At 36.8% G+C, this 27,962-nt stretch overlaps 1 protein-coding gene across 3 annotated transcripts in view; it reads left to right on the plus strand.

Annotated features, from left to right (window-relative positions):
• The window catches only part of LCORL (ligand dependent nuclear receptor corepressor like), an 89,290-nt gene that overhangs the window by 19,693 nt on the left and 41,635 nt on the right, over positions 1-27,962 (plus strand). For all 3 annotated transcript variants that reach the window (XM_068943290.1, XM_068943291.1, XM_068943289.1), the window contains exons 2-5: positions 12,011-12,076; positions 19,591-19,670; positions 19,919-20,048; positions 27,439-27,693. In XM_068943290.1, coding sequence (XP_068799391.1) covers positions 12,011-12,076; positions 19,591-19,670; positions 19,919-20,048; positions 27,439-27,693 — 531 coding nt within the window. The remainder of the gene's footprint in view (positions 1-12,010; positions 12,077-19,590; positions 19,671-19,918; positions 20,049-27,438; positions 27,694-27,962) is intronic.

A 27,962-nucleotide genomic window follows, 5' to 3' on the forward strand; every position in this document is an offset into this window, starting at 1 on the left:
CCGTTTGTTTAAATGACAAATTTGTTTACTTGTTTTGATTTTTTTTTTTTTAACTCAACACCTCAGTGGTTGCATAACCTGTTAGATCCTTTCCAAATTAATATTGTTATTATAGTAGATTTTTTTTAAAATGGTTAATTGTGGACTTTACATAATTATGTAAATATGTAAACAAAACCAGACTTTAGGTATGAATACTTCCCCCACAACACAAAAAAAGGTAAAAGAGGTATCTCCTGATCTGTAGACGGAGGGGAGAGGCAGAAGAAACTCGGGCATTAATATCTTAAACTACTCTGTCAAACATTCTGTTATTTACTTACACAATATGAAAATAACTCTCTTCTGTACAGAGTATTCCCCTTCAACAAATAAGGGCACTGCTGTTTATATCTTTATGAGAAACAGATAACTGGGTGTAATAAAGTAGACAATTGAAATAACTATTTGACATTTTCAAAAATTTTAGATTGGTGCTGTAGAAAATTTGTAACATGCTTGCTAAATAAGTTGAGAATAGTCTGACATACCAAAGTAACTTGGTGATAGAGGAGGAATACATGTATGTATTCTTAAGGGGGTTCAAAGTTTCTGATGGCAGTTAATTTCTCCCCCACCCCACCTCACCCCACCATCATTTAGAAGCAGGAGACCATTAAACAACAAAAAGTTTTGTTTTTCAGGGGAACAGGTGTCACTCTGTAGTGCTGAATACAGTGGAACACAATGCAAACAACACCTGTAAAATAGGTGGGGTGTTATAACTAGGAAAGCTATAACTTTATATAAAAATGACAGAACATGGGTTCCAAAGAGAATTTCATGGAAGGGATAATCTGTAAGAAAAGCAGATAACTTTTCTGTGCCTTTCTAGAAGGCCAAAATAAATACTGCTTCCTACTCTTGTGCCTGTATTTTAAGATAAATATTGAAGCACAGCTGAGAGAGAACTTACAGAAGAGGGGCAAAGTTATTAATTCTGAGAGACATGGTGTCTATCTGCTTAGGTTACTTATTTAAAAAAGAAAAAGATGGTTCTAATGCTTGACAGAACTAATGAAGTTGGATTCTCTCTGTGGTGTGATTTAGTTAAATTCAAGGTAGCTGACTTACTGAGTAATGCAAACCACAAAACTTCCTTCAGATATAATTCTGTACTGAGCCAAACTAAATAATCAAGTCTTGAAGTTATACAGAATGGAGAGAAGCATCACTGAAGTTTCTCTGTCATCTATCTATTTTTTTTCTAATTGCACATAGTTATTAGGATCCCTTTTAGCTAAGGGAAAGAGAATAAAGTGCCAAGGGAAAAACATCTTCTAGTGATCTGATATGGAAGAACTAACTTTTTTTAATTTTATTGCTTAAATATTTTCAGACATAAGGGGAATGGGGCTGCTTTTTTTTTTTTTTTTTTTTTTTTTTTTTTTAAACCAATATGATAACCCTCTATGGTGGAATGAGTGGCTGGGTAGATGAGGGGAGAGCAGTAGATGTTGTCTACCTGGACTTTAGCAAGGCTTTTGACACTGCCTCCCATCGCATCCTCAGAGGTAAAGTTGGGGAGTGCAGGCTGGATGAATGGACAGTGATGTGGACTGAGAACTGGCAGAGCTCAGAGGATTGTGGTCAGTGGTGCAGAGTCTAGTTGGAGGCCTGTAGCTAGCGATGTTCCGCAGGGGTCAGTCCTGGGTCTGGTCTTGTACAACATATTCATCGATGACCTGGAGGAAGAGGCAGAGTGCACTTTCAGCAGGTTTGCTGATGGTACTAAACTGGGGGGAGAGGCTAACACACCAGAGGACTGTGCTGCCCTTCAGAGGGACCTGGACAGGCTGGAGAGGTGGGCGGAGAGGAACCTCCTGAAGTTCAACAAAGGCCAGTGCAGGGTCCTGCACCTCGGGAGCAATAACCCAATGCACCAGTACAGGCTGGGGGCTGACCTGCTGGAAAGCAGCTCTGCAGAGGAGGACCTGAGAGTCCTGGGGACAAGTTGAGCATGAGCCAGCAGTGTGCCCTTGTGGCCAAGAAGGCCAATGGGATGCTGGGGTGCATGAGGCAGAGTGTTGCCAGCAGGTCGAGGGAGGTGATCCTGCCCCCTCTCCTCAGCCCTGGGGAGGCCTCACTTGGAGTGCTGGGTCCAGTTCTGGGCTCCCCGGTACAAGAGAGACATGGCACTACTGGAGCAAGTGCAGCGGAGGGCTACAAAGGTGATTAAGAGACTGGAGCATCTCTCCTATGAGGAAAGGCTGAGGGAGCTGGGGCCTGTTCAGCCTGGAGAAGAGAAGACTGAGAGGCAATTTGATCAATGCATACCCGTATCTGAAGGGAGGGTGTCGAGAGGATGGGGCCAGTCTCTTCTCCGTGACAGGACAAGAGGCAGTGGGCAGAAACTGAACCACAGGAAGTTCCATCTGAACCTGAGGAAAAACTTCTTTCCTGTGAGGATGACTGAACGCTGGCACAGGTCGCCCCGAGAGGTTGTGGAGTCTCGTTCGCTGGAGACATTCAGAACTCGGCTGGACGTGATCCTGTGCAATGTGCTCTAGAGGACCCTGCTAGATCAGGGGGGCTGGACTAGATGATCTCCAGAGGCCCCTTCCAACTTTGGTTGTTCTGTGATTCTGTGATTTTGTTTGTTTTTAATTTCTCATAGTAACATCAGCATTAACGGGCACAAGGTCAATTCCAGGGCACTGTTACCAGTTAAGATTTCAGCTTATATTGTACCTTGCTGTGAAGTTATTAAACAAAAGCATATGGGACAAAGGAGGTTAGTCGTTAAGGAGAAGGTCAACCTATTGTCTAGGATATTAGTCTGGGGTGCATAGGGCCTGTCTTTTTGTTCTTGCTTGTCCACAATTGCTTTCCAATGTGACTTTAGTTTCTAAGACTTCTTATACAATTTGTGTAATATTACTTATAGATCAGGAAATACTTCAAATATAGATTGTGCTGTGTGACTTCAGAATGGGAATGGAATTTGTATGAAGGCTGCTTAGTGATGTTTCCATGGTCAAAGGAAAATGTGGAAGCATGGATTAAACTCTCTTTAGCTGTACTCCAGTTTCTTTAACAACCAAGTAAAGTAACCATGCCATTATAGAGCACCGAAAAATAAAAGTAAGAAGGCTCATTTTAGTGCTGTGTCTGGCAGTAGCGTGCAGAATCTCATTAAGCTTAATCCTATTCTTTGGATTTTCGTAATTATATTTTAAAGACTATTTGTTAAATTTTACAATCCTTTAAGAATTGAAATCTGCAATTATGAATCTATTTTAACATTTCAGCTTTGATTTAGAAGGCAGCATTAGTGTGCTAAATTCCATACTGCCTACAATGTGCAAATTTTTTTCTCCCGTAACTTCTTGTTCCATTTACTTTGCTTAGAACATTGAACAAAAGAACTCAAAATCCAGCAGTAGACATAGATCTTCCTTGATGATGCATATAATTTAACAGCTCCTTTTTCTTAAATTGGGGGAGAGATGTTGCCTGACTTTATTTAAAAAATTAAATAACTTATTTGGACTTTAGTCCAACTAAGACTATATTAAAAACTGTCGTAATTCAAATGTGATTCATAACATAGCCAAAAAGTGGGGTGAGATGGAAGTTGCTTTCAGAAGTTGATTTTTAGACACCAGCAAATTCTCAAGATTACAAGACATGGTTTACTGACTTTATTAGGTGGGTTAACAAAGATCTGTCTTACAGCGCCTTTCTTTTCTTTATTTTTTTTCTTCAGTGCCTCAAGAAGCTGCTGTATTCTAACGTAGTCTTATTTCATTGTAGTAAATAAATACTTAAGCATGTGTCCATTAAAGCAGTGTACAGTAGTCTTGCACTTTGTCTGAGTGAGAATATGCTGGAGAAGGGAAAAAAGCAGGATTTGATTTGCAGGTACCTGCTGTATTCCACATTCCTTCACAAACAGCACACAAGCGATATGATCTCTTCTAATGGGGAACCTTTCAGCATTAAGATGAAAAATAAGCAAGTGTGAACCAGATGAGCAGTATTGTTATGCATGTATCTTTCATTTACATTTTCTATGTCTACATAAATGACTCTTATCTACCATTTCTGCTGTACATTCAGAGATCTGAATAAAATACAGTCTTTATGACCTGGATAAATAGCAAACCAAAAAGTGAACATATTTTTAAATATTTTTACTGAAACCATTTTATCAGTCCATCTGCTTTTTATCCTCCTAAACTGTAAAAAACTGCAACAGACGGGGGATAAGTATAAATGAAGGATTTTCCTAGCTAACTTATTGTGATGTTGCTTGTATGACTAGAAGTTGGGTTATAGTGTTTTCCTTCACGAGTATTTCCATTTTTCTTGGTGGCAACAGTGTGGTAGGTGGTTACGTAGATTTTTGAATTGTCTACAGTCACTTGGAACAGGCTAAGTACTTCGATACCTGCCTGCATCAATTGTAACTGTTGTCTGCCTAAGTCTTATGAGGCTCTTCTTCAGATTACTTAGTATTATTTTGTTCTAGGTTTGGGTAAAAGAGCAAAGAAATAGGCATACGTTCTTGGGTGGCTTTGTGTTTTGTTTTTTTTACCAAAAACAAATTAAATTTTAGTCAAGTATTTCAGATACAGTGACTTAAACGCTACAGCTAAAGCACTGGAATTGGATTACTGCTGAAACATAAACATATAAATGGAAAAAAAAAAAGACTTGCAAAGAAATGAGTTCAGGTTGAATGGAAATATATTTGTTTTTATTAAGTGGACATTTATTTGAAAAGAGAGGCTATAAATACATGAATTAATATGGCCATGAACAATACTAGGGGAATCCAGAAAAGAATTTGGTGAAGAAGGTACCAACTCTATCAAGCATTTTAGTTTAACCTGCGCATATATTACTGTCTTCTTTCCAAGTGTATAGTAATCACCTCTCTTATCTTCTGCCAACTGATACATTTGAAAGCAGTACTTAAATGTCAGCTTCCGTTTATTATGTGACACTTGTTCTTTATGGCTGTTCTTGTAACACATGATCTGAGTTGTCTGAAGAAATTTGAAAACATATTTGCAACCTCTGTTGTGATCACCTACAGGATTGAAGAAGGCAGAGAGAATACAGCTTGACACAGAATTGATTTGGGATTAACCAAGAGGCTAAAATGCTATCATGGAATTTCAACTTGTGGGAAAACAATTGCCAGTGTACAACTGAACTTTTATACTTCTCATGTTTGACCTCAATTCGTATTGTAAAATTGCTCAATTACAATGTCTGTTCCAAAGTTAACCTAGGCCAGTCATAGTATTAAAGATACTAAGTCCATACACTTGTGTGATTAATTTCTCTCTAGACGTGGTGCAAAGTAGTTTTTGGCTGGAAAAAAAAATCTACTCTATAGATAGCTCCCATATTGAGAAGTACAGCTCAGCTATTTACTAGCCTCTTGGTTAAACAGAGGAGTGACCTTCATAGCAGTAGCCGCACTATGTGAAGAATAGGTGAAAGACGATTGTAGTTTGGTAATGTAGTGAGAGAGTCCTTGTAGTCCTCTAATACCTCTGTAAAAGTTGATGTAACATGCACCACCTGGGAAACTTACATGGAATGCATCAATTTAATTATTAGGCTGTTTTTAATAACAAAGAATTCATGCTTTGGCCACATACACTTTCTAATAGAGATGTACTTTTAAGATGTGGCAGGCACTGAGTAGCTGAGAGTAATAAAATATTACAGAAAGCTGAAATAGATCGTATAGTTCTGTGAGTTCTTGAAGGCTAGTTTCTCATTAAGATTTTAAATAAAAAGATAATCTAAAGAGTTCTATTTTGGATTTAATAACCCTATATTAATGTGTGTGGGGGCAGGGTGTTTTCTGTGAGTAAACTGTTCAAAGAAAGGCTCAGCAGAATATTAAGTAACGTGGTGGAACTAATTCAGAGTAACTGTGGCTGAATTACTCAGCAGTGGTAATTACTCTTACCCTTGCGATTTTTTTGACTTTGTAAAGAGCCACCCAACAACAGCTTACCCAAAACAAGACTTTGCCTTAGACCCTGACTCACTTTAAGACTTCTGGTTTAGGCAAAGTAGTAAAACAGTCCTACTTCTAGCTTTATCGCACTTTTTCTCTCTACCAGGGGAGGGGGAGTAGAGATAACCAAAATAAAGAGGGGGGCCAAAGTAAGAGCCCTGCTAATCTATGTCAGCAGCAACTGAGAGAACGGTTCGTCTCACATACGTGCTGGTTAATAGATATACTAGCAACCTGGAGCATGTTCCACACAGGTCATAGGTGAGCCTGATGCCCTGCGAAGTGTTTTCTGAAGATAATGGTAGATGCTTATCCCAAGCTGTAATTTCTCCTTCCCTGTTTTTCATGAGGTTATATGAACAGTGGAATTTGCAGCTGGCTCTGTGCTGCTGGGTAAACTTAGATTAGTTATTGGCTCAGGGATAAGACAGGGTAGTAATCTTTTTATGATGAAGTAGGGCTATCTACTGTTAGTACTGCTGAGACTCCTAGCCTTTTTCTCTCTTCCTGAACCAGTTGAGCAAAAAATTGCACTGACGTGTCAACAAACAGAAGCAACACATGAGATTTTGCATTTTTTAAACCTGTTGGGAGTTTCTCACTGTCCTGACAACCATCTGAAGATGATAGATAACAGCTTTACTGTGACGTCAACTGGTACCCTTACATGCCATTCCACCTTGTCCCATGGACTTCTGCATGTAGTTTGCTTGAGTGGTCCCTACCTTGATTTTTCCTCTAGTGTGTGTAGTACTTCACCTCCACCCCGCCCCCCCCCCCCAGTTTGGCACTAGTCACGGGAACATGGGAGGCTTGAGAGCAGACCTTGGCAGGTAGAAATCGTTGGAAGAAAGCACAAAGTACTTCAGCCTTTGTCATGTCCTTTGTCACAAGGTTCCCTACCTCATTCAACAGTGGGACTCCCTTTTGCTTAGTCATCTTTTTGCTTCTGCTGTACTTACAGAAGTGCATTTTTTACCGTCCAGGTCTCTCACCAATTGCAGTTCCAGCTGATCTTTGACTTTACTACATCCTTGTGTGTCCAGGCAATGTTTCTATTCCAGCTCCTGTACGCTTCCTTACTGAGTTTGCTTCATGCACGTCACAGTGCAGTTTTGTGCTCTGAGGAGATTGTCTCTAAAGATGAGTTAGCTCTCCTGAGCCCCAGATGCTGCCTCCCCTCCTCTGCTGCCCCCCCCCCCGCCCAGCCTTCCTGCTAGTTTCCCGAATAACCAGTCCACTCTCCTGAAGCATGAGGTAATTACTCAGTTACTCATCTTCCTCACTTCTCGCAGGATCTTAACCTCTACTGTCTCATGACTTCTGCAGGTAAAACTTCTATCAGCTGTCATGTCCCTGATCAGTTCTTCCTTATTAAGAAGTAGCAGGTCCAGCAGAGTGCCTCCCCTATTCAGCTTGTCTACCACCTTCAACAAAAGCTGCCCTCAAAGTGCCTCAGATCTCCTGAGTTGCTTTTGCCCTTATATTCTTTTCTAGTAGGTGTCAAGGTAGTTGATACTCCTCATGAGAACTATGGCCTGTGACTGTGCAGTATTTTCTTGTTTTTAGAAGGCTTTATCCATTTCCTATTGTTTTGGAAGTCAGTAGCAGACACCATGATGTTCCCTTGTTGTCCTGTTCCCCCCCCACACACTCTGATCCTGACCCATAAATGCTCAACTGTCTCACTACCTACTCTATAGAAAAACTCCATTTGTTCAAGTCTTTTTCATAAATTGCAAACTGTTCCCCTTGCCTTCCTCATTTCTTTTTTCTAAAGAACCTATATTCATCCATTGCAGTGCTCCAGTTGTGTAAACTGCATCACTGTAATCCCAGTGAGGTCAGTTATGTACATCAGGTTCCTTGTGCTTGCTTCCTATGCATTCATGTATTCTACTTGAGATGGGTTCCTGCTTATGCTACTTTCTCAGGGGGAATGTAGGAGACACTGGGTTGTGCTGTCCTCTGCATATACCTTCTCTGCTATTCTCTTGCTTTTTTTCTAGGCTTTGGTCTCCACTTCCTAATAAACCTAGTTTGAAGCCCGCTTAACTAGGTTAGTAAGCCTGTTGAAAATGATGATTTACTTTATCAGAAGAAGAAGAATCCCGTCACTTGCAGTCCTTGTTTCTCAGCGAGGATCCCATTGTCATAAAAGCTGAAGTCCTGCCTGCAGCCATGCAGCCAGTTTTTCACTTGCAGGATATGTTTCCTCCTGTTAGAGGCTTTCCTCTGGATCAGCACTTGCGTCCCAGAGCCCTTCACCATTGTCCCTGCTGCCCTGTAGCCAGCTTTGATCTGCTGAAGGTCTCTCTTGGCAGTAGCATGGTGGCCGTGTGGATGAGTGTCAAACAGCATTACTGCAACGGCCAGGGGAACCTTAAGAGTCTTTCTGTGCCATCCCAGATGTGGTCCCTGGGCAAGCAGCAAACCTTTTAAGACAGCAAGTCTGGCTGGTGGGTAGATGCCTGTGTTCCCCACATATGGGAGTCTCCAACCACTGTCAGCTTAATGCTTTCTTTTAGTGGCAGGGATCACAATATGTGGTCTGGCTCAGATGCCAAACCTGATGGAACTTGTGCCTCCTTACTTATTGCCTGGGCTATATACCTTTTCTGCCTCCGAATTTTTACCAGAGGAAAGAGATCCCCCTTCCTGTTGCTGGAAGTCACAACTTCCAGCCTCCCCCATCCTCACAGGAAAGCAATAAATGTGATAAAAAGATGATTATAAAAGAAGAGCTTTTAGGGGATTTAAAGGATAAACGCTAAAAAAAATCCCATGGGATTAATGAGGGGAAAGGAGTGTTTACTATTTTGTTCAGGAAAGCAAACTGGAAATTTTTACTTAATGAACAGACTGTTCTGATACAGCTAGCGTCTGAAACTTTTCCTCCTCAAGAGAGTTGCAAGACCCTGAGTGTCAGTTAACTTACTTAGATCAAAAGAGTGTTAGGTAAGGGCTAGAGCTGATATTCTTGTTACATGAAGATACAAGAAGTAAAACAAGTAACAGAAGAATTTTAGTAGCGGTAAAAGGGATTAAACTGACATGCGAAGTAATAGAGCAAACAGTTTGTGTTGAGTTTGCAGCCAGAACGTGTCTGGAGAAAGCAGAAAGCCTAACATTAGTTTAGAAAGCCAATTTGGAATTGAGGAGGTGATCAGCAACTAAGAGACTGATGTGAAAAGTTTTGCCAAATGGACTCAGAGCAGATTTGATTGTTTGGTGGATTATATAGGGGTAAGCAAGGAACCTTTGTATTCTAACTCTGTAAGCTTATCAGATTCTGAAGAGTTCCAAAACTGCTTCTACTATTTTCTTATATGTACTGTCTCATGAAGTAAAACAAAATGTATTGAAATTCCTGGGTTCAGGTGGTTACACTTTATGAGATAGTGCCAATATCCATCAATAGCAGTACTGGAAACTAAAAGTTTAGTTTAGTACTAGACTAAAGTAAAAATGTCATCAATCCTGCTGAAAAGGAGCAGAGGACCTTAAACTTTGTAGAGAACTGTAGAAAGTGGAAAAAGTATACATTTTTGCTGGGAAAACTTTAGAATAAGCACTGGAAAAAGGCTCTCTATGTTGTAAAGCTGTATGAGCAAATTTTTCAAAGAAAGGTTCTAGTATCCAAGGAGAAAAAAGTAAATATTCATTTTGAATAAGTCTGAACCGTGGCTCCGGAGGTAAGTTCTGGGAGGACTGGTAAAAGTATTTTCACTTTGAATGGGTGAAATGAAACTGAATTTGGTGAGTTAGCAGTGAAGTGGGTTGGTGCGTCCTTTTTTCAGGGGAGAAAAGAAAAAGTGCACTAATGGCCATCCTCAGTACCAGCTGCATGGAGATCTGAAGATTGCAGTTTTGTTGAGGAACAATTAACAGAACTGGGTTTTCTGTGCCAGTGTTTGTGCTGTGCATAGGCAGAAACAGACAGTAGGGCAAGCAGACGTATGCAAGTGGGAAAATAAAGGCAGAAACAAAGAACACCCTCCTACCCCACACTCCAGAAAAAAAGAAAAAAACCAGTAAATAGCTGTCAGGAAGTTTTTTTGGGTGCTGACTGGAATTGCAAACAAAGTCCCTGTTTAGTTTACAAAATGTGGAGCGGTGGGAGTTGGTATATGTTCTTCTGGAATAAAGACTCTCCAAGAGATACTTCACACCAATGGTGTTTTTAGCTAGTGATAACAATTTGCAGGAACCTAAATATTGGCTAGCTGCTTGCTAAAGTAGCCTGCAGTATAACATTAATGAAAACAGTTATAGCATATTTTATATTTCATCAGTCTTCTGTTTTAGGAAATAATTGCTATTTTAATTTCAGACTTTCATCTCTTTTGCTTTTGTGTCATCCATAATTGTTTGAAGCCAGAAGAACTGAGAATTTCTGCAATGCTAATATGTGAATTGATATTACATTGACTCTAACAGTCAGTGGTTAATACTTTAAGATAACTTTTAGTGTACACTTGGGTCGTGGATTTTTGCTTTCTAATTTTTGTAGGTTGTATTTTTAAAAAATCTGTGAGAGGTCAGTAATTTTGTCAATTAATTTGTGTTCCTGTTCCTGCGTAGGGCCACATGTATTGCAACGGAGAGGGAAAAATTAAAGTAGAAATATATATATCTATAGTACAAATCATAGATTTATAGTAATTGCAATTATAATAAATTGAATGTAATTATAGAAATACAAAATTAATTAATATGTAAAAATCACTATAATTATATGAATGCAAAATTGAAAGGCAAATTTTTAAGGCAGTGTGACTAATCAAACTAAACAGCTCTTCTGTGTTAAGATAACTTGTCTTATCCACTTTAGGATTCCAACATGTTATTTAACATGCTAATTAGGGTATGGTAGATATGGTTTTAGACTGTATATACACTAGTATGAAGAAAAATAAATAAATTTAATGTCATTTTGTGATATGACAGCAGTATATTGTGCTGTTGGAGAGCATCACATCTGATGAGCAAATTTATAATTCCAAGAGTTTTCTATTGATGGTAATTGTTTCCCGAAGAAGTCTATTTGTTTTACATAGTGGAATGATAAAGTAGTCTCACAAAGTACTGTAAAATAGCTGCATCTTTAATATGGGCAGGTCTTGAGTATAAAGAACGAGAACATCCAAATGCTACTTTGAATTATCCTCTTAGTTGAAAATAGGCTTATTTGGAAGTCTGTAGGAGAAAAGAGAGGACACTTGGAAATTGTTTCTCTTTTGAACTAAACTTCTTTTTTATTATACTGAGGATGTTATGAATTCTCGCTGTATTTCATCAAATGACCTGGATCTCCTCTTCTGTTTTATTTATTTTTTTGCTTTGCTCTGTCTTTTCCCTGGCTGCAGTGATTTTCCCAAATACCTAACACAGACTAGCTGGTAAATCTGGAAAATAATTGGATTTATCTAATCCTCAATTTTAAAACGTTTTTGTAGAGATATGCATGACAAGAGAGAGAGAGAGAGAAAACTGTTATGTCACAAAAAGCAAAACAGGCTTTTTTTTTTTTTTTTTTTTTTTTACATTTGTAGAACTATTAGCCTACTTATATTATGCTGCTGATCAAAAATGAGAAGTTTCTGATTTTGGAAGTTTTTTGTTTGTTTTTTTGTCATATATAAGTCTGCTTCTCAATGTAAGAAAGACTACTTCACTTGAGTAGAGCTATGAGGTTAATCCTCCCACCTTTAAGATTCTGTGGCAGTTATTTTAAGTCTAATGAGGTTGTTGGGGCATGGCTTAATAGGCTGATTCTGTGCAGATGGCAATTGCCTTGTCTTATGTTTATCTTCTAACTCTGTTGAGTGGTAGTATAGAAGAAGGAATAAATATTTGTGTGATAAACGTAACAATTTCCTAAACTGCTGCGGAATTTCAAAATATTTGCTGCCAGTGTTCTGTAATTTGCTTTCTTTTAAGAAACTTTTGGTTTACTATTTTAAATGTTTCTTTTGTTTTCAGGTTTTGAAAGTATTTTAGAAGGGCTTTATGGACCAAGGCTAAGAAGAGACCTCAGTTTATTTGAAGGTAAATGAGCCAGCTTTTAGTGCAATCAGCTTTATTTTACTAGCTTTTCTTATAGTTAAAGGTAGTTTAAAGCATATACTGAATTCTAAAAAGGAAATCTTCAATTGCTTTCTTTCTTACCTATTTTTCATATATGACCATATATTATTCTTGTCTATACTGTGCATATGCAAAACACTAGGTAAAATTGTAGCTAGGTATTATTCTCATGAAAGGAAATGTTAAATTAACTAAGCATGCCTGAGTAGCTGCATGAGAGAGATTTACTTTTCTGGAATATTGCAAGAGAAAGATTTACTTTTCTGGAGTATTGTATCCCCCTACTAACAACTTTTTCTGGATGACTCTTAGAAAGGGAGGACAAGAAGCTCAGCTTACTACCGACGTTAATTGGGAAAAGGAAGATTATGAATGCTAGTTTGTTTTTGTAATTGTCTAGAAAGTTTAGGCTGTTTTCTTGCATCTTCTGCCACCTGTGTAAACCTGTCCGTATTCTATGTGTTTTTTGTGTTCCTGGAATAATTGTTAATAACACCTGAGTTTTAAGTCATTTCATACTTAATTTAATTAACTAATCAGCCATTAACAAAAAAACAAAAATAGCCTTGAAGTGTTAAAAGGAGGTGTACTGTCAAGTTCATTTTCATGGCTTACAAAAATTTTCCTTCTGTTATCAGAATGTTCCTTTGCCTGCCTTTTCATTTCTTCATGATTTATTTTTGATAGTATAATTTGTAGAGCTTAAAACTTGTGCACTGCCAGTACATGAGACAGAGTGGTATATATGGTGTATGCTTGTATGTAATAACTTTGGAATGATTTCTTTAACTTAGTTATGGTTTTGTCCTCTTCGGATTATGCAAGTTCCTTGGCCTGTATCATATGCTTAACACAATATTTTCAAGGGAAAAGGGAGAACTTGAAATGGTATTTTACTGGTGTTTTAACAATATATTTCTGCCAGTTATAAAGCTAAGCAGGCCAATAGAGACTTTTAAAGCATTAAAGAAATGTGTAAATTTGGGCTAAAGTTTATTTTCATGGATAGTACTCCCATCTGCTGTGACTGAAACAAGCATGTTATTGCTTTGGAAAGGGAACGGAGCATTCTTAATTTTGTAATAATGTACAGTATCTTTTTTTCCTGTTTGTAATTCCAGTGGATTGCAAAGTGTTAGGCTTTACATCAATTAGTGTATAAAGTTTAATTATTCCTTGATAGCAAAAGGTTCAAATTTTGAAAGAAAATTAAGGACATTTTCTGACTTTTGTGCAAGAAGGCTGAAATCAGTTTGGAAGTTTAGGATGTTAGGTGTACTACTGAGCTAATGACCAGAATATGAATGTTACAGTTAAAGGACCCTGACAGTCCACAATATGATGTCATGTTACTTCTTTGTAGTTGTTGCATGTATATATTTGAGTTGTCTTACGGGAGAAGCTTTAGCTTATTTGACACTTGTTATTGAAGAATTCTTGTGACCTCCTATTTAAGATTTATTATCTCCATTTTCTGATATTTGCTGCCCAAGTGACTTTGAACTGCACTATTGACTTTTTATCCTGCAAATTTAAATTTATGTTAATCTAAAATGTAAAATGTTAAAACTAATTTTTTATCTTGTTTGCAAGAATGCCAGTAATGTGCTTGAATTTCTGAACCGCTAAAGCCTATGCCCATATGTTTGACACATCTGTTAACGTTCATTTTGCTTCTGGAGCAACTTGAGAAAAGAGGAAGGAAGAATGTTAGGTTGGGATGCCCTCCTTACCTTACTACTTTTGATTCATGTTTGTAGCTATAGTATTTATAACAGCAGAAAGCCAGTTTGGAAGAGATTGCTAGGTTTTGTACAAATACAATCCTTATTATCCTTATGGTATAGGATATAAGACTTTCTAAATAGATATCTGATAACTGATATCTGATCTAAATATGATATCTTGTATAAAGACTGATACAAAACTCTTAAGTAAAATTGGTGATAAATCTTCCCCTGTTGTAATTTAAGTGCCATCTTTCCATTTTACAGATGGTGAAACTAGGAGACAAAGTAAATTATTTGTCTCAGTTAACAAAATGCATGGTTGGTAGAATCAGAACTAGAACTTTAGACTCTTAGCATCATATCCAAATCGCTATGTCTTGTAAGGTCTCTGTTTTGCTTACCATAACCACTGAACCAATACTATCAACGTGCAGCATTATGCCTCGTAAGCAAGAATTTCTATTTCTGTAAATAAATCTTGACAAATTATATATTTTTCTTATACAGCACTACGCAAGAATGGGAAATTGGCTGAAATACATGCCCCTTAGCTACAACAGCATTTTCCTATTACATTGTTGATTTTATTTATTGTTCGTAACACAGTAAAAAAAAGATTAATGGGAATGAAATGTAGCATGTCTGTGTATTAATTGCTGTTTCCACTTTAGTGCTGTCCTGAAATAGTTTGATCTGTAAATGAAATTATTGTAGTTAAAGGTATTTGAGAGAAAATAAATTGTGATGACAAACCCAAATGGTAAAAGGCATACTTCAATTATACTAGGTTGGGCTTTGTTTGTTTTGTTGTTTGTTTGTATTACTTTTGAATAAAAATATATATTTTAAACCCTATAAGCTATTTTACTGAGAAGGCAAACGAATTTATTCAGGAACTCAAAACAGCCAGCTATGACAGCAAATAGTTACCTGAAGATAGCAAGGTTTTTTCCACCATCTGGACAAGTATTTTTATATGATCTGCATGTAGGACTTAGTTGTACTTGCTTAACCATTCTCATCACCTCCTTTTTTCAGCATCTTTTTCTCCCTGACTGTTTTTGTCAGTGCAGCTTCTGGTTGCAATGGTATAAAGTTCTGTATCCTGGCATCTGTCCTTGGTCATGCTCTGATCTAGCTCGAGGCTTCTTGTGTCACTGAATCCTTAGGGCTTCCTGATTCTTTATTTATACCCATTTTGAACTAAGTAGATTTGCATGTAAATTGTTACTCTACGTTCTGCTTCTGGATATTTAGCTAAATTGTTAGAAAGCTTTTCCTCTAATCATCTAGTATGCGCGCTGGCATTTTGGGTGAGATTTGTAGGGGGGGTGTTCTGCATTCTCTTACAGACAGATGGAAAAAAGAATGAAGTGGAGAAAAGCAGCACTCTTACTTTATTCCCTCTGCCTGGAAAAAATAATTCTTTAGATAGAATGAACGGTTTATTTTGCAAGGAGGTCTGATTTTTTTTCCCTTAGGTTTTTCTGAAGCATTTGTTAACATATAAGGTAATGGGATGAAAATTTCTATTAGGAATATGTCTTTAGTATTGTTCAAGTTTTCATGAAATAAAAAAGATGAGGGAAAGTCATAAGCATCTCAGGTATTTTAATGGGCTTATTAGGAATCAGTAGTGCCGTATAAAAAGGAAGGAGGTGGTTTGTTTGGAATTGTGACAGCTGGAAGATTTTGGGGAGCTTAATTTGTAATAAGGTAGAAAGTATTGGAAGGTGTGAGGGTAGGATGTTTTTAGCTATCTTATACTCAGATTTTTTAGACAATTATTTCCCGTTTTAAGAGGCAAACATGGAAGCTATTCAGTACTACAGATGTCTCTATTAATTTGTGCAATTCAGCATGACTCCTTGGGGAAAAATGGGTTGGGGAAACAAAGGATTGAATGGCTTCAGGAATTAAAACAGCATGCCAGTTTTGTCGAAGTTCACAATTTTATTTTTAAAAATGGAATTAGTTTTAACAGTTTTATATTAAAAGACATTTGTTTCAAGTAATCCGAACCATGCTTAATGTTAAATACTCTTTGCACAGTCTATAGTAACTTCTTTCCATGTACTGGCAAGTGTTTGAGGATGTTAGCAAAACTTTTATCAGCTAACCCCAGGCAAGGTAAAACGGCAGGGGGAGGGGAATCATCATGATCCTAAATTTAATGCAGCTAATAGAAAGTGTATTCTGCTTAAGGAAGCGTCTCTGCCCCCAGTCTTTCTGAGAGTATGGCTGTCAGTCTGTAGTAAGAATAATATTGGTGGCCTCTGCAGAATATTTCCTATGATGCTGACCTGAGACTGTTGGGTGCCTGTAGTTTGATATATTTGGTATAGCTGATATATCAAGCAGTAGTTCTGGCAGTTATCTTCAGAAATTTGCTTTTTTTCCTTGGATAGACACTAGTCGGAGGTGAGGAAGAAGGTTTTCTGAGGGTACTCTTTCAAAAGAAATCTGTGGTGCCTAAAGTCAGTTGCAGTGCGTCTAAGTCTAAAGCTGATGTAAAACTCGCTGAGGACTGGATACAGAGGCAAACATGGGTAGTCTGTTCTTTTTTTCATGTCAGTGAGCCAGAAGAAACAGCATTAATCCACGCAGGCTTATTTGACTTTCCTGTGGCACTGCTGAAGCTCTGCAGATGTGAAGGAAGACGTGCGCTGTGTTTGAGAGAACAGTTCAAAATAATTTCGTTAGGATAAAGAGATAATAATAAGCCTTTCTTCTTTCTCTTTTGTTTCTCATGTAACCTTTTTCCTGCAATGTGACTTGACTGCTAGGGGAAAGTCCATGACAGAGTATTTGGACTTTCTCTTTTAATCATAGTATTACAATAACCACTGGTAGAGTGGTATAACTGCTCTTTTTACATGTAACAGCAACTATTCTTTTCTTTCGCTCTCCCTCTCCCCCCTCTTCCAAATATTCTTTGGAACGGATCCATCACCTATGTAATTTGTGTTTTTATTCTGACAGTTTTGCTTAGCTCACTGATATTCTTAATATGTTATCATGTCACGTGTTATTTACACTTCTTTGAATAAATGTATTTTCACACAGAGGTGACATTTCTCAAATTTTGCTTGTATGGTGACATATACAAGCAGAAGGATTGCTCCTCATTTAGATTTTTACTAGTAGAACTGTAAATTCAGGATTCTAAGGCAAAAGAATTTCTGTCAAAATCTAAAACCTGTCTTTGGAGTTATGCTTAGAATCCCATCATTCATTAATGGATTTATTGTGGTTGCAAAGAAAGCTATGAAATATGAACTCATCATGAAACTGTAGTATTTTTTTTTTTGCAGACTACAGACATCGTGAAACAATAGCTCTGAGAGTCAGGAACAGCTAGATTAATTCAACAAAAATAATTCATTACGGTTCTTACTGTACAGTCAAGAAAATCCTGTGTCTGCTTTTTTTTGATCATCAACTGTCCAACCTGTCAAAACCTTCAGTTTGCATCCCTGGGAGTATATAACAGGTTGTTAATACAGAATTCTGTTTAAATTAACATTTGAGAGCTGAGTAAACTAGATTTAAGTAATAACAAATGCATGTAATGCAAAGTTACTTGGATTATGTTCATGTTTAACGTAGGAACTCTTTTCTTTTCAGTTTCACTTTATTTCATGTGGAATGTGTAGTTAGCTAGAGTTTTGTGGAAGCTGATGGCCTTAATGTCTTGATTCTCCTTGCCAGTGTGCATGTTTGGGCGTTTGCGACTTCATCCTTTTTGTTATGGTTGATTTTTGTCTTTATACTTTGCATATGGAAGTCTGTGACCTTATTAATTAAAATGTTCATATTTTTTTCCCTTAAGAAGTTTAGATTGGAAGGTATCATAATGGTGTAATACAAGTATCACCTATGTTGTGCTATACCTAAACAAGGTGGACAACTTAACTAGCACCTGTTCAAGACAGAGGTGTACATAAAAACTAATTGATTGAGTATTAGGTATGAATATCTACGGTAATGTGAATTTGAAAAGAATCACATACAAGGTGGTCTGGATTATTTCGAGTTTCCCTACCTCCATGTGCTGTGCGGATGATTTTAGGTTAAAAGCATGTACTACTGTTAAGTTGGCAACAGCTTATTCTCTCAGGAAGTTGCCGCGTAACTTTAGTTGTGATTGAAATAAAGCACGCTGCAGTTACCTGAAGCTACTAAATTGGAATCTGTGACTAGTTTCCTGCAGAGAATAAGCTCTACCTTAATTCCATAAATTATACTACCTACCAGTAGATTTCTAGTTAAAGTTCTGATGAAACCCCAGCAAGTTTTATCCCTTTAAAAGTCCTTAACCCTGCTCCCTTCAACAATGTCTTTAATGACTGGCTTACAAACACTTAGGTATATGCTGGTAAAATTGTCTCATCCTGAGTTGAAAGGTGTTACCAACGTGGAGAGAAAACAAAGATGTCATATTGAAAGTAGATGACCTCAAGAACCTCCCTAAAAGAACCGTGATTGTAATTCAGTGATACAAAAAAGAAGGAAATGTATTTGGGCATTAGTAAGGCAAGAATATTCTATAAGCTGTAAACATATGAAGTGGAAATGAGTGGGATGGAGAGAGGCCTTGGTGTTTTAGTTAATCAGGTTCATATTTACCTGCTATAATGCAGCCATGAAAAGAATCATGCACAGATAGATACTGTAGGAAAGGTACTGCCAATGGTTAAGAAAGATTTATGCCACTATGAAAGTAAAAACAGTAAAAGTAAGACAGTATCTTGAGGTCTGGTTAGCTGTGTTGAGGGAACAGGAATTCAAATGGGAATAGTTCAGAAAAGAGGAAGACAATCTCACAGAAGAAAACCAGGTGGACTGGGTTGGGCTAGCAAAATGAAGGGTAAAGGGGGGGATAATGGTAGTAGTGTCTTTCAATACATCAAGGTGCTAAATACTTGGGAGTGATAGCTATTTAGGTATAAGAACAATGTTGTCACAAGAGCAAACTGGAATAATTTGCCATGAGTAAATTTTAAACAAGAAATGGGAAGGTGAGTTTTAACTACTAGCATAGTCAGTTTAGGAACAGCTTCATAGTGATTGTTGGTTTAGGAAGACTGGAGTATGTGGTAGAAAACTCTAATTTCTTTTAAAAGGGAGTGTGATAACTTGATTAAAGAAAATATGTGATGTGCCTCCTTTCAGTAGGAGGAGACTAGACTTGATCTAGGTGATGTAGTCTCACTAGGTTAAAATCTGCCTTCTGATGCAGTATATAATGTATTTTAAAGTTATCTGAATAAATCATGTATTACAAGTGAACACAGAGGTTTGGTTTATTTGTAGTGATGGTATAAAATAAAATATTGCAAGTACAACACATACAGCACAAGTAGCAAAGAGACTATATTCTAATTCTATCTTAGCTTGCTCATAGGCTGGCAAGCTATTGTTAAAAGCAATAATGGCTGTGATTTAGAGCTTTATATACTGTGTTCAGAAACTACGCCCAGGAACTGTGGTAGGTAATCAATCAAAAGGTATAGGTGTACTTTCATTTTAAGAAAGATGCCTTCTGCTGTTTGAAAGGTGAGCCATATGAACCACATTGGAAGTTGGAAATATTTGAATAATTTCATACTACTCACTACTGTACCAATAAATGTATGTCACATTAAATTTTATTATAGTTAAAAGAATTTGTAGGATGCATGTGTTGTTCTCAAAATCTATTTTTGCCTGTTTTAAACATCTGTGTTTTTTTCTTCTTTTAAGACTGTGAGCCAGAAGAACTGACTGACTGGTCTATGGATGAGAAATGTTCCTTTTGTAATTTACACAAAGAAACAGTCAGTGTAAGTATGAACATGATATCAAGCATGACTCTCACCCAGTTTTTGGTCTTAAAGTAAGAATGAGAGAACTGAATATTGGAAATAGGTTAATACTGCATTTTGACTCTAGATAGTTTTGGTTAGGAGAGAGGTGGTTTTATAGTAAAAACCTTTCTAGTGGGTCTTTTTTACTCAATAGCTCAATAATTGTATAATGTACTGTCAATAAGCTAACTTCTGAGAAGGGTTATAATCTTCATGTCTTCTAGGATCGTGCATCAGTTACCGGTTCTTCACAGTCAACGCCTACGGAGGAACTGTCATCTCAGGGCCAGTCCAACACTGATAAGATTGAATGCCAAGCAGAAAATTATCTAAATGCACTCTTTCGAAAGAAAGGTAATATAACTTAATGTAAAAGATGTGCTTTTCTGACACGAATGTAGAAGAATCAAATGATTTAGGGCTGATTTTCATTTTCAGCTACTTTTTATTAATCTGCTGAATGCTGTTTCTTTTTTCTATTCTTTGTTCCTTTGTTTTTCCTGAGTGTTTTTATCTTCTTTAGCTTCAGCAAATGAAGCACTACTTACCTCTTCCTCCCTGTCGTTACTGTTAGTCCTGTTGCGTTCTATTTATTATTCTCTTGAAATCCTAGTTGCTTTTTTTTTCCCCCCATGAGCTACTCTTCACGTCAACTTCAGGTGCCTTTCTCTGGAATTCTTAAGCATTTAAATATTTTTTGTTCCTAAACTGCTTTCACTTTTAGTTTTCAACAAAAAAAAAATCTTTTAGGTGAAACAATGTGTCTTACAGATTTTAAAAGGAATTTTGGATCTTCTCACATCCAAGTTCCCATTTCAAATACATGCAAGTCAGTGTCTGAAACTTCTTGCGAAAACATAGTTAAGGAAGATGCAGAGTTAATAAATGCTACGTTCATTCTTGGTGCTCAGTTAAATTATTGCAGTGCATGAGAGTGACTGACAAGTCTGCTTGGTTCATTTAGGTTACTTGGCAATAAACTAGTCACTGTCAACAGAGGCTAAAATGCTCATTTTCTACCATAAATTTCCATGTGCGGAGTGTGAATGCGGCTCTACTCAGTAAATTCAACTTTCACAAGTTTTCTTGGATCTAGTAGGTGCGCTTGGATGTCAGAATAGATGAGTAGGACTGAGTCTGGCAGTTATCCCTTGCTGTAACTTAAAGTAGAGAGAATCAGTTATGTTCTCTTTCTCCCCAGAGATGAGAGAAAGGAGAAGATCATTTTTCTCCCTTTGCCTAGCTGTAGTATGAAGAGTGTACTGTGCCTTTGAAGCCAGAGTGGAATCTTTTTCTTTGTTTAGGGCTTGAAAAAAGCTTTGAATGGAGCATTTTGAATGGACCATCTTTTTTCCTTGATTTTGCTCAAGTCCAGTTAGTTTCCATTTGAAATGCAACGTTTAGTTAAGTTGCTACCTCAGTACTTATGAAACTTTTATTATATTCTAGTCAAGGATCCAGTTGTATGGCATCTCCCTAGGGAAGTATTTTAATAGGTTCAAGTTTCTACTTTCTCAGCTTTTTTTCTTGCTCTTTTGATGTACAGAGTTTTTCGTGATTCATGCCTCATGCTTCAAATTAAGATTCTGTTGAGGTGTAGTATAAAAATATTTGCTGTTTGATTCTTCTTGAGAGGAGCTTTTATCATAGGAGAAATGAAACTTTGCTTTTTGCATCTTTCTTATGTTTTTGATGGGTCAGAAAGGTTTTGCCTATTAAAAAACAAATAGGAAGGTCTTTTCAGATTATTTTTGTTGTCTTCTGAAGGACCTGTGATTTCTTGGGTAACTGGTAGTTTGCTGAAGAGTTTTCTAGGGTTATTGCTTCAGGTTAGATTCCAGCAAAGTCTCATAAGTTGTTCAAATATTGGAAGGTGAAGAGGAAAAAATTGTTGTATCAGCAAAGGGCATGTGAAGCCAATGTATGAGGTATTTAGTAATCGTCTTGGCTTTGCAGGAGGAAGATGAAGAGCTTTATTAGGAAAACTCTGACTTCGGAGGAGTTAACTCTTTTTATCTTCTTTGTGCTTTCTGAATTTTCTATAGACTTTGGAGTTCAGATCCTCAGGAAAAAAAGGAATAAAAAAAAAAATTGAAATAATTTATAGTTGAGCTAAGGAACTGTCACTGTACCTGGCACTGTAATAGATACCATTTCAGTCTTTAAAAAGTTGTTGAGTTCCTGGTTTGTCATCTTTATAATGGAAGTAATACTTTTTTTTTTTTTTTTTTACTTGCTTTGGCTGTAAATTCTTCAGGCTCATCTGCTGTTTCCTGCTATCATAACCAGCACAGTTTCATTCAAGGCTTCTAAGAACAGCTTCTAAGACTAGTTAGCGAATTTGCAAGTTGCATTTATTGGTCTCATTTTAATTATCCTTTTATTTTCAGAATAAGTTAGTATAGTGTTTTGCTTTTTTAATATGCAGATTGTTTTTCCTGACATCATGATATTAGTGCAAAAGATCTCTAGGCATGCAGCAGTGCTGTAAATACTGTTGTCTACTGAATGTAATCTTCAGGCATTCATAAATGAGGATTGTCTGTAGAATCCCAGACAAAGGTAATGGATTGTTCCTTTGAAGGAGTTGATGTAATTACTGCCAAGATGGGTGAAACTGTTGACAGGCCTAGAGGTAACAAAGTCTGGAGAGAGATCATTGGATCCAAGTGTGTCCAATGTGTGCAGCCTGTCTTATATCTACGAAAGGCTAGTGTGGTAGGTAGTTTTCTGCAGGAAGTCCTGTTCTCAGCAGAAACTTCAGTATGAAGTCAAAGTCATTTTTGTTATCTTCTGTAGCCTCTGATACATTGATTATTTTTGTTAAATGGCATATCTGTAAACCAGCTGTTTTCTGCATAGGTGTGCCATCCCTCTTAACCCGCTGGGTGTTGTAAGCGGAGTAGATCATTAGACTTTTCCGCTTACATAACGTTAATATCTATCCATTTTCTTTTGTCAGATAATCATTACAAAGAAAAACTGTTGTGCTTTAAAAATCCCTTTCTTCTTCTTTGACTATGAACATCATCAAACGTGGCATACGTGATCCTCGTTACATGGCAGAGCCATAGTTGTTCAAGAGCTTTATCAGATATTTTGATGATTGAATTTTAATTTTCTGGGTTTACGATGTTCTATAGTGTGTGTTCTTGGAAGTTTCTTTTTTCCATGCAACATTAATGTGATCTCTTAGACCCAAAGAAGTCATTTCACGCTTATGAATCAGTTTACATCTTCAAGACATGATCTGTCAGGAAAAGACAGAAGCCTGAAAAGCTTTTATAGAAGTTAAGGAGCTGAGTTACAAAAGCAGAGGGAGTAAAGTAGTCAGGCGACTTGAATCTGCCTAGAGAATCTGGGCAGCTCCTCAGATACCTTCAGTGTCATGTTTCTAACAACAAAATGATTTCCCTTTAAGCTTTTTGAAGTTTTTTCTTGTTTTCTAAATGTCTCTCTCATGTTCCAAAATGGTCCCATATAGTGTTAACGTACAGTATAGTAAAGAACATGGATTTGAATAGTTATAAGATGATGTAGTACGTAGATCGAGGAAGTCTTGATCCTAAACGTGAACCCTGAATCATAATAAATCATTACTATTAGTCATCATAATTGCAGTGCAACTTTATTATTGCCTTATCTTGCGTTCTGACTGGAATCTTCACAAAATCACAAGCAGAAGTCTCAGGTCATACCATGCAAATGCCTTATTTAGCCTTTGCTGATTCTAGTAATATCAGGAGGACTACGTTGTTTTGAGAGGAACTAGAGGAAAGCAGAGCTGTCTTTACTCCAAATCCTTAAAGACTATTCTACTGGGTATGAAATAGGATGAATGTGCACACGTACTCCATGGAGTAAATTGAGTTGCCTTGTGGTGTAATTTAACTGTGTGACAAATACAAGTTCAAACAGATTGAGGCATATAGATTTATAAGATTGTAAGTAGCTTTTGACTCCCAACATCTTAGAATCAAAACTTTTAGTTCATAAAAAGTATATCTGGTGCCATCTGCTGATAACAAAGAAATATTTGCTAGTGATACCAAACTCAGAGACGTAATAATTTTCTTCCCCTAAAATACAGTAAGTTGCATTTACAAATTTTGTACTACTAATTAAATATTTACGATCTGCAGTGAAAGACTACCACTGTGAACTTAAAATTACTGATCTCTGTGTTTTGATCGCATACTTATATAATAATGTGCACTTACAAGTCACATGGTACAACCAAGTGTGTGTATCCGATTCTGACCCCTCAAGAATCTTCTATTGAGGTGATAAAATATTATATAAATGTTGTATTTACCACTGAAAAGACTTTTTTTTCTTTTCAAAAATGTAGGGTATGTTTAAAAAAATACAACTATCACCTTTTCTTCTTTCCTTTGAATGTGTAGCATCTCTCACATTTCTGTTCTTTATCATTTGGAGAGAGATGGGAAATCACTTCTAATTTCAAAATACTCAGAAGTACTTCTTTACTTCTTCCTCATAATACAAGATAGGTATCTACAGCTTTGTCCTCATTGGGAAGCAATGTGAAATGCATAAGAATGGATTAATAGCTGCTTTCCAGTACCACTGAGGACAGGGTCAAGCTCTTTACAGTGGTGCATAGCAGGGTAACAGGAGATAACAGACACAAATTGAAACACGAGAGGTTCTGACTGGATATAAGGGAAAACTTTCACCATGAGGAGAGTCAAGCAGTGGAACTGGTTGCCCAGAGAGGCTGTGCAGTCTACCTCTGTGGAAGTTTTCAAGATCGAATTGAATGAAGCAACCTGGTTGGATCTCATAGTTGACCCTGCTTTGAGTTAGGAGGTTGGACTGAAGACCTCCTGAGGTCCCTGCCAAAATGAGTGGTGATTTAGTGACTTACAAAGTGAAGCAGTTGGTGCTGAGGATGTGATAGCCACACTATTTGCATTTTGGGCAGTTAAGCTTAGACTAACTGTGGTCCAATTCTGTGGATTGACACCCGTTAACAGGTAAAGTAGTTAAATTTGACCCTGAGGCACGTCTTTCAGATTATTTCATCTGAAAGGAATACAGTTTATGTGCTCCAAGATACTTTTCTCCCAGTATTGCCTTCTACAGTAAATTAACTAAATCTGTAAATGAACAGTGGTTGTGGCAATTGAAAATATAAAAAATGTTACTGTATTTATTTTTCCATAGGGAATATTATATTTGAAAATGATTAGAAAAGAGTTAGAATACTTGGTTCAAAAGAAAATATTGTGAGACCAAAAAAACCTTTTTTATTCCAACTAGGTCAAAAGATATTTTTTCTGTTTTGGAAAAAGCAGGCTTTTCCTGAGAATGTCTCAAAGCAAGTCATGCTTGGATATTACCAATGTGAAGAATCTGGAATGGAAAGGGAATAGAAACTTGGCAGTTCTGAAGGAATTTTGTTTTGCAATATTTTAATAATTGATGTTGGTTATTAATGATAAGCAGATACTTGTTCCTGGCTTTTGTGTTTTCTAGCTAATGACAGACACACCCCACCCTCTGTATAATCTTTTCCTTTTTAAAGGCACAGACCATATCAGGATGTGAAATAACCATGTTTCCCATTTGCACTGATGGTTACCTGTTTTCCAAAACTCTTCTAATAAGTTTTTCTTGGCTGCATGCAACAAAATAACTTATCATATAAGCAAGGTCATTCCAACCCAGATATCTCATAGACTGTTCAGTGTTGAGGATATTTTATATATATTTTATTTTGTTTGAGTTCCTGGATTACTTGCTGTCAGGGTTTTTTGTTTGTTTTTAATTAAGGTACCTTTCAGTAATTTCTTCACTTGCTATTAAGATTTCCCCCTCCATCGGCAGGCTCTTGTTTCTGTTCCTAGATAATTCGATTTTCTATTTCCACTTCTTAACTTTCCTTCTCCTTTTGTTATTTGTGTATGTTGCATTATCATTTTGACAGCATAGTTGCCTTACTACTTTGGTATCTTTTTCCTTTTGATCTTTTTTTTTTTAATAGGCTTGTCACTAAGATGATAAGTGCCAGTTGAGCATTTATTTTGATTCATGATTTAAGAATCAGGAAATGTCAATAAACAAAGAAGAGTACCTGTATCTGGGTGTTACATAATGGGGGAAAGCTTTTCTTCCCGTATATATCCTCCACCATTCAGAATTTCGCCTTGAATTCCTTCTCCAGAAATTCTTACAGGTGTGAGAAATTGAGGTAGAGATCTGGTTGAAAGAGTTTCAGAAGATAGGCTTTCAACCATAAGCCATCTTGTTTTGTGATGCCCAACATAATGTCTCTTGAAGCCAAGGTATCTAGCATATACTCAGTCTTTGAAAATGCTGAAGCTTCAACTTACCTGATAAAGCATTACTAAAAAGCCAGCCAAAATATATTGACAAGAAACGTCTAAACAGTCAGCTGCCCTCTTGCATAGTCTTGATAGGACATCCCGTTCTTGTTGCGTAACTATGTTTGTAGTTCCTTGCAATAACTTCCTGGTGAAAGGGAACTCTCCAAGTGGACTATGTTTTGAACAAACCTCAAAAAAAAAATCTCCTAAAGCTTCAGTGCCATTAAGTGCCTGAGCAAGTATGCTTTGTGATCCTGACATCCTCTAAACTATTTATTTAAAATTTACAATTATTCATGGAAATGTGCAGCTGACTAAAATATTCCCAAGATCCAGTCCTTTTGGTTTCTCCATCTGCATGAAAACAGAACTCAATTGATCATCTTGTTTGTCTGTTTCAGAGTAATTTAAGCAACCTAGTAGCTGCCCTCACGTCCTTTTGGCATTTCTTTCAGGCAGTCAAAAGATAGCTGAAATCTGATTCTTCTGCCTCACTTGCCCCCTTTTTCTTTCTTTTTTTTTTTTTAAGCTGTCATAGTTTTGATGAAATCTGTTTTCAGCTGCTCATTACCTGTGGACTTGATACAAGAGCAGTGGTTAAATAAAGCCTTGGAAGGGATGTTTCTGTTTGGTGAGCGTATAGAGTTGAAGGAAAGAAGAACAGAGTGGGATAGTGAAATACTACTACAGATCCTTGAGTATGGGGAAATTGTGCCTGTCTTGAGAAATGAAACATTACAATCTTCTGATTGCATTGATAAATAAGTAATACTGCTCACTTTTTTTAGTAGGTTGCTGTCATTTATGGTAAACTACGTATTGTTTTTCATTTTGATAATATTTTGATATTTCTACTTATGGAGTAATTTTACTCCAGCCATTCTCAAATGTGGTTCTAGTTAGGCTTGTAATGAGAGGTTTTGCTTTTCTTTTTTAGCAGTTTTCAAATAATTATTTTTGCTATAGTTGTTCACTGAAAGCAACTTCTTTATTAACTTAGCTTTATTTAGCTTGCGCTATTTTTATTCAAAAGTCTTTATCATCCAAACTGAAAATGACTCTACTAATGAAAATTCAACTTATCTACGCATGATAAGTACAGATTCTGACACCCATATTTACATTATTTATCTTCCTTCCCACATAGTTTAATTGACTTGCATGCCATGACAGTGGAAAAAGGTTAAAAACTACTGATGTGTATGAAACGTGCTCTTCCAAGTGACCTCCGGTTAGGAATACTCATAGGCAAAGCCTACTAGACATCTAAATTAATGCGTTTGATTCATTGTGCTTATGAGAAATATTTATTTAAGGAAAATTAATTACATAGTGTTTTCTTAATACATCTGTTGCCTGTGTGTTTGTTGTTTGTTTGTTTTTATTCCTAGATCTTCCTCAGAACTGTGATCCTAACATTCCCCTAGTTGCTCAGGAATTAATGAAAAAGATGATTCGTCAGTTTGCGATTGAGTACATTTCAAAAAGTAGCAAAATTCAAGAGAATAGAAATGGTTCATCATTTGAACCAAGTCTGATATGTAAAAGTATCCAAATGAACCAAACGGAAAGCTCCCTTCAGGAAGAACAGGATAGCCCTCTAGACCTCACTGTGAATCGAACTCAAGAACAGAATACTCAGCAAGGTAAATTTCTGTATCTGCTTATTTAATACAAAAATCATACCGCTGTTATTTATTACCTTTTTATGTCCTATTGCTATAGTCTGTCCTAATTACCTTTAAAAAAAAAAAACTATCTATGTCTTTGCCAAGTATTATACATTTTGTCTATTCGAATTAGTGATTAGTACATAGACATAAAGTTGTTGTGTGATTAAAATCAAGATTGAGGGAAAATTGTTATTCCATCAACTTAACACTTAAGAGAAATTAATACATTTTCCTTTAAGCAC

Source organism: Struthio camelus, chromosome 4 (genome assembly GCF_040807025.1).
Source record: "Struthio camelus isolate bStrCam1 chromosome 4, bStrCam1.hap1, whole genome shotgun sequence".
NCBI classification, from domain to species: domain Eukaryota; kingdom Metazoa; phylum Chordata; class Aves; order Struthioniformes; family Struthionidae; genus Struthio; species Struthio camelus.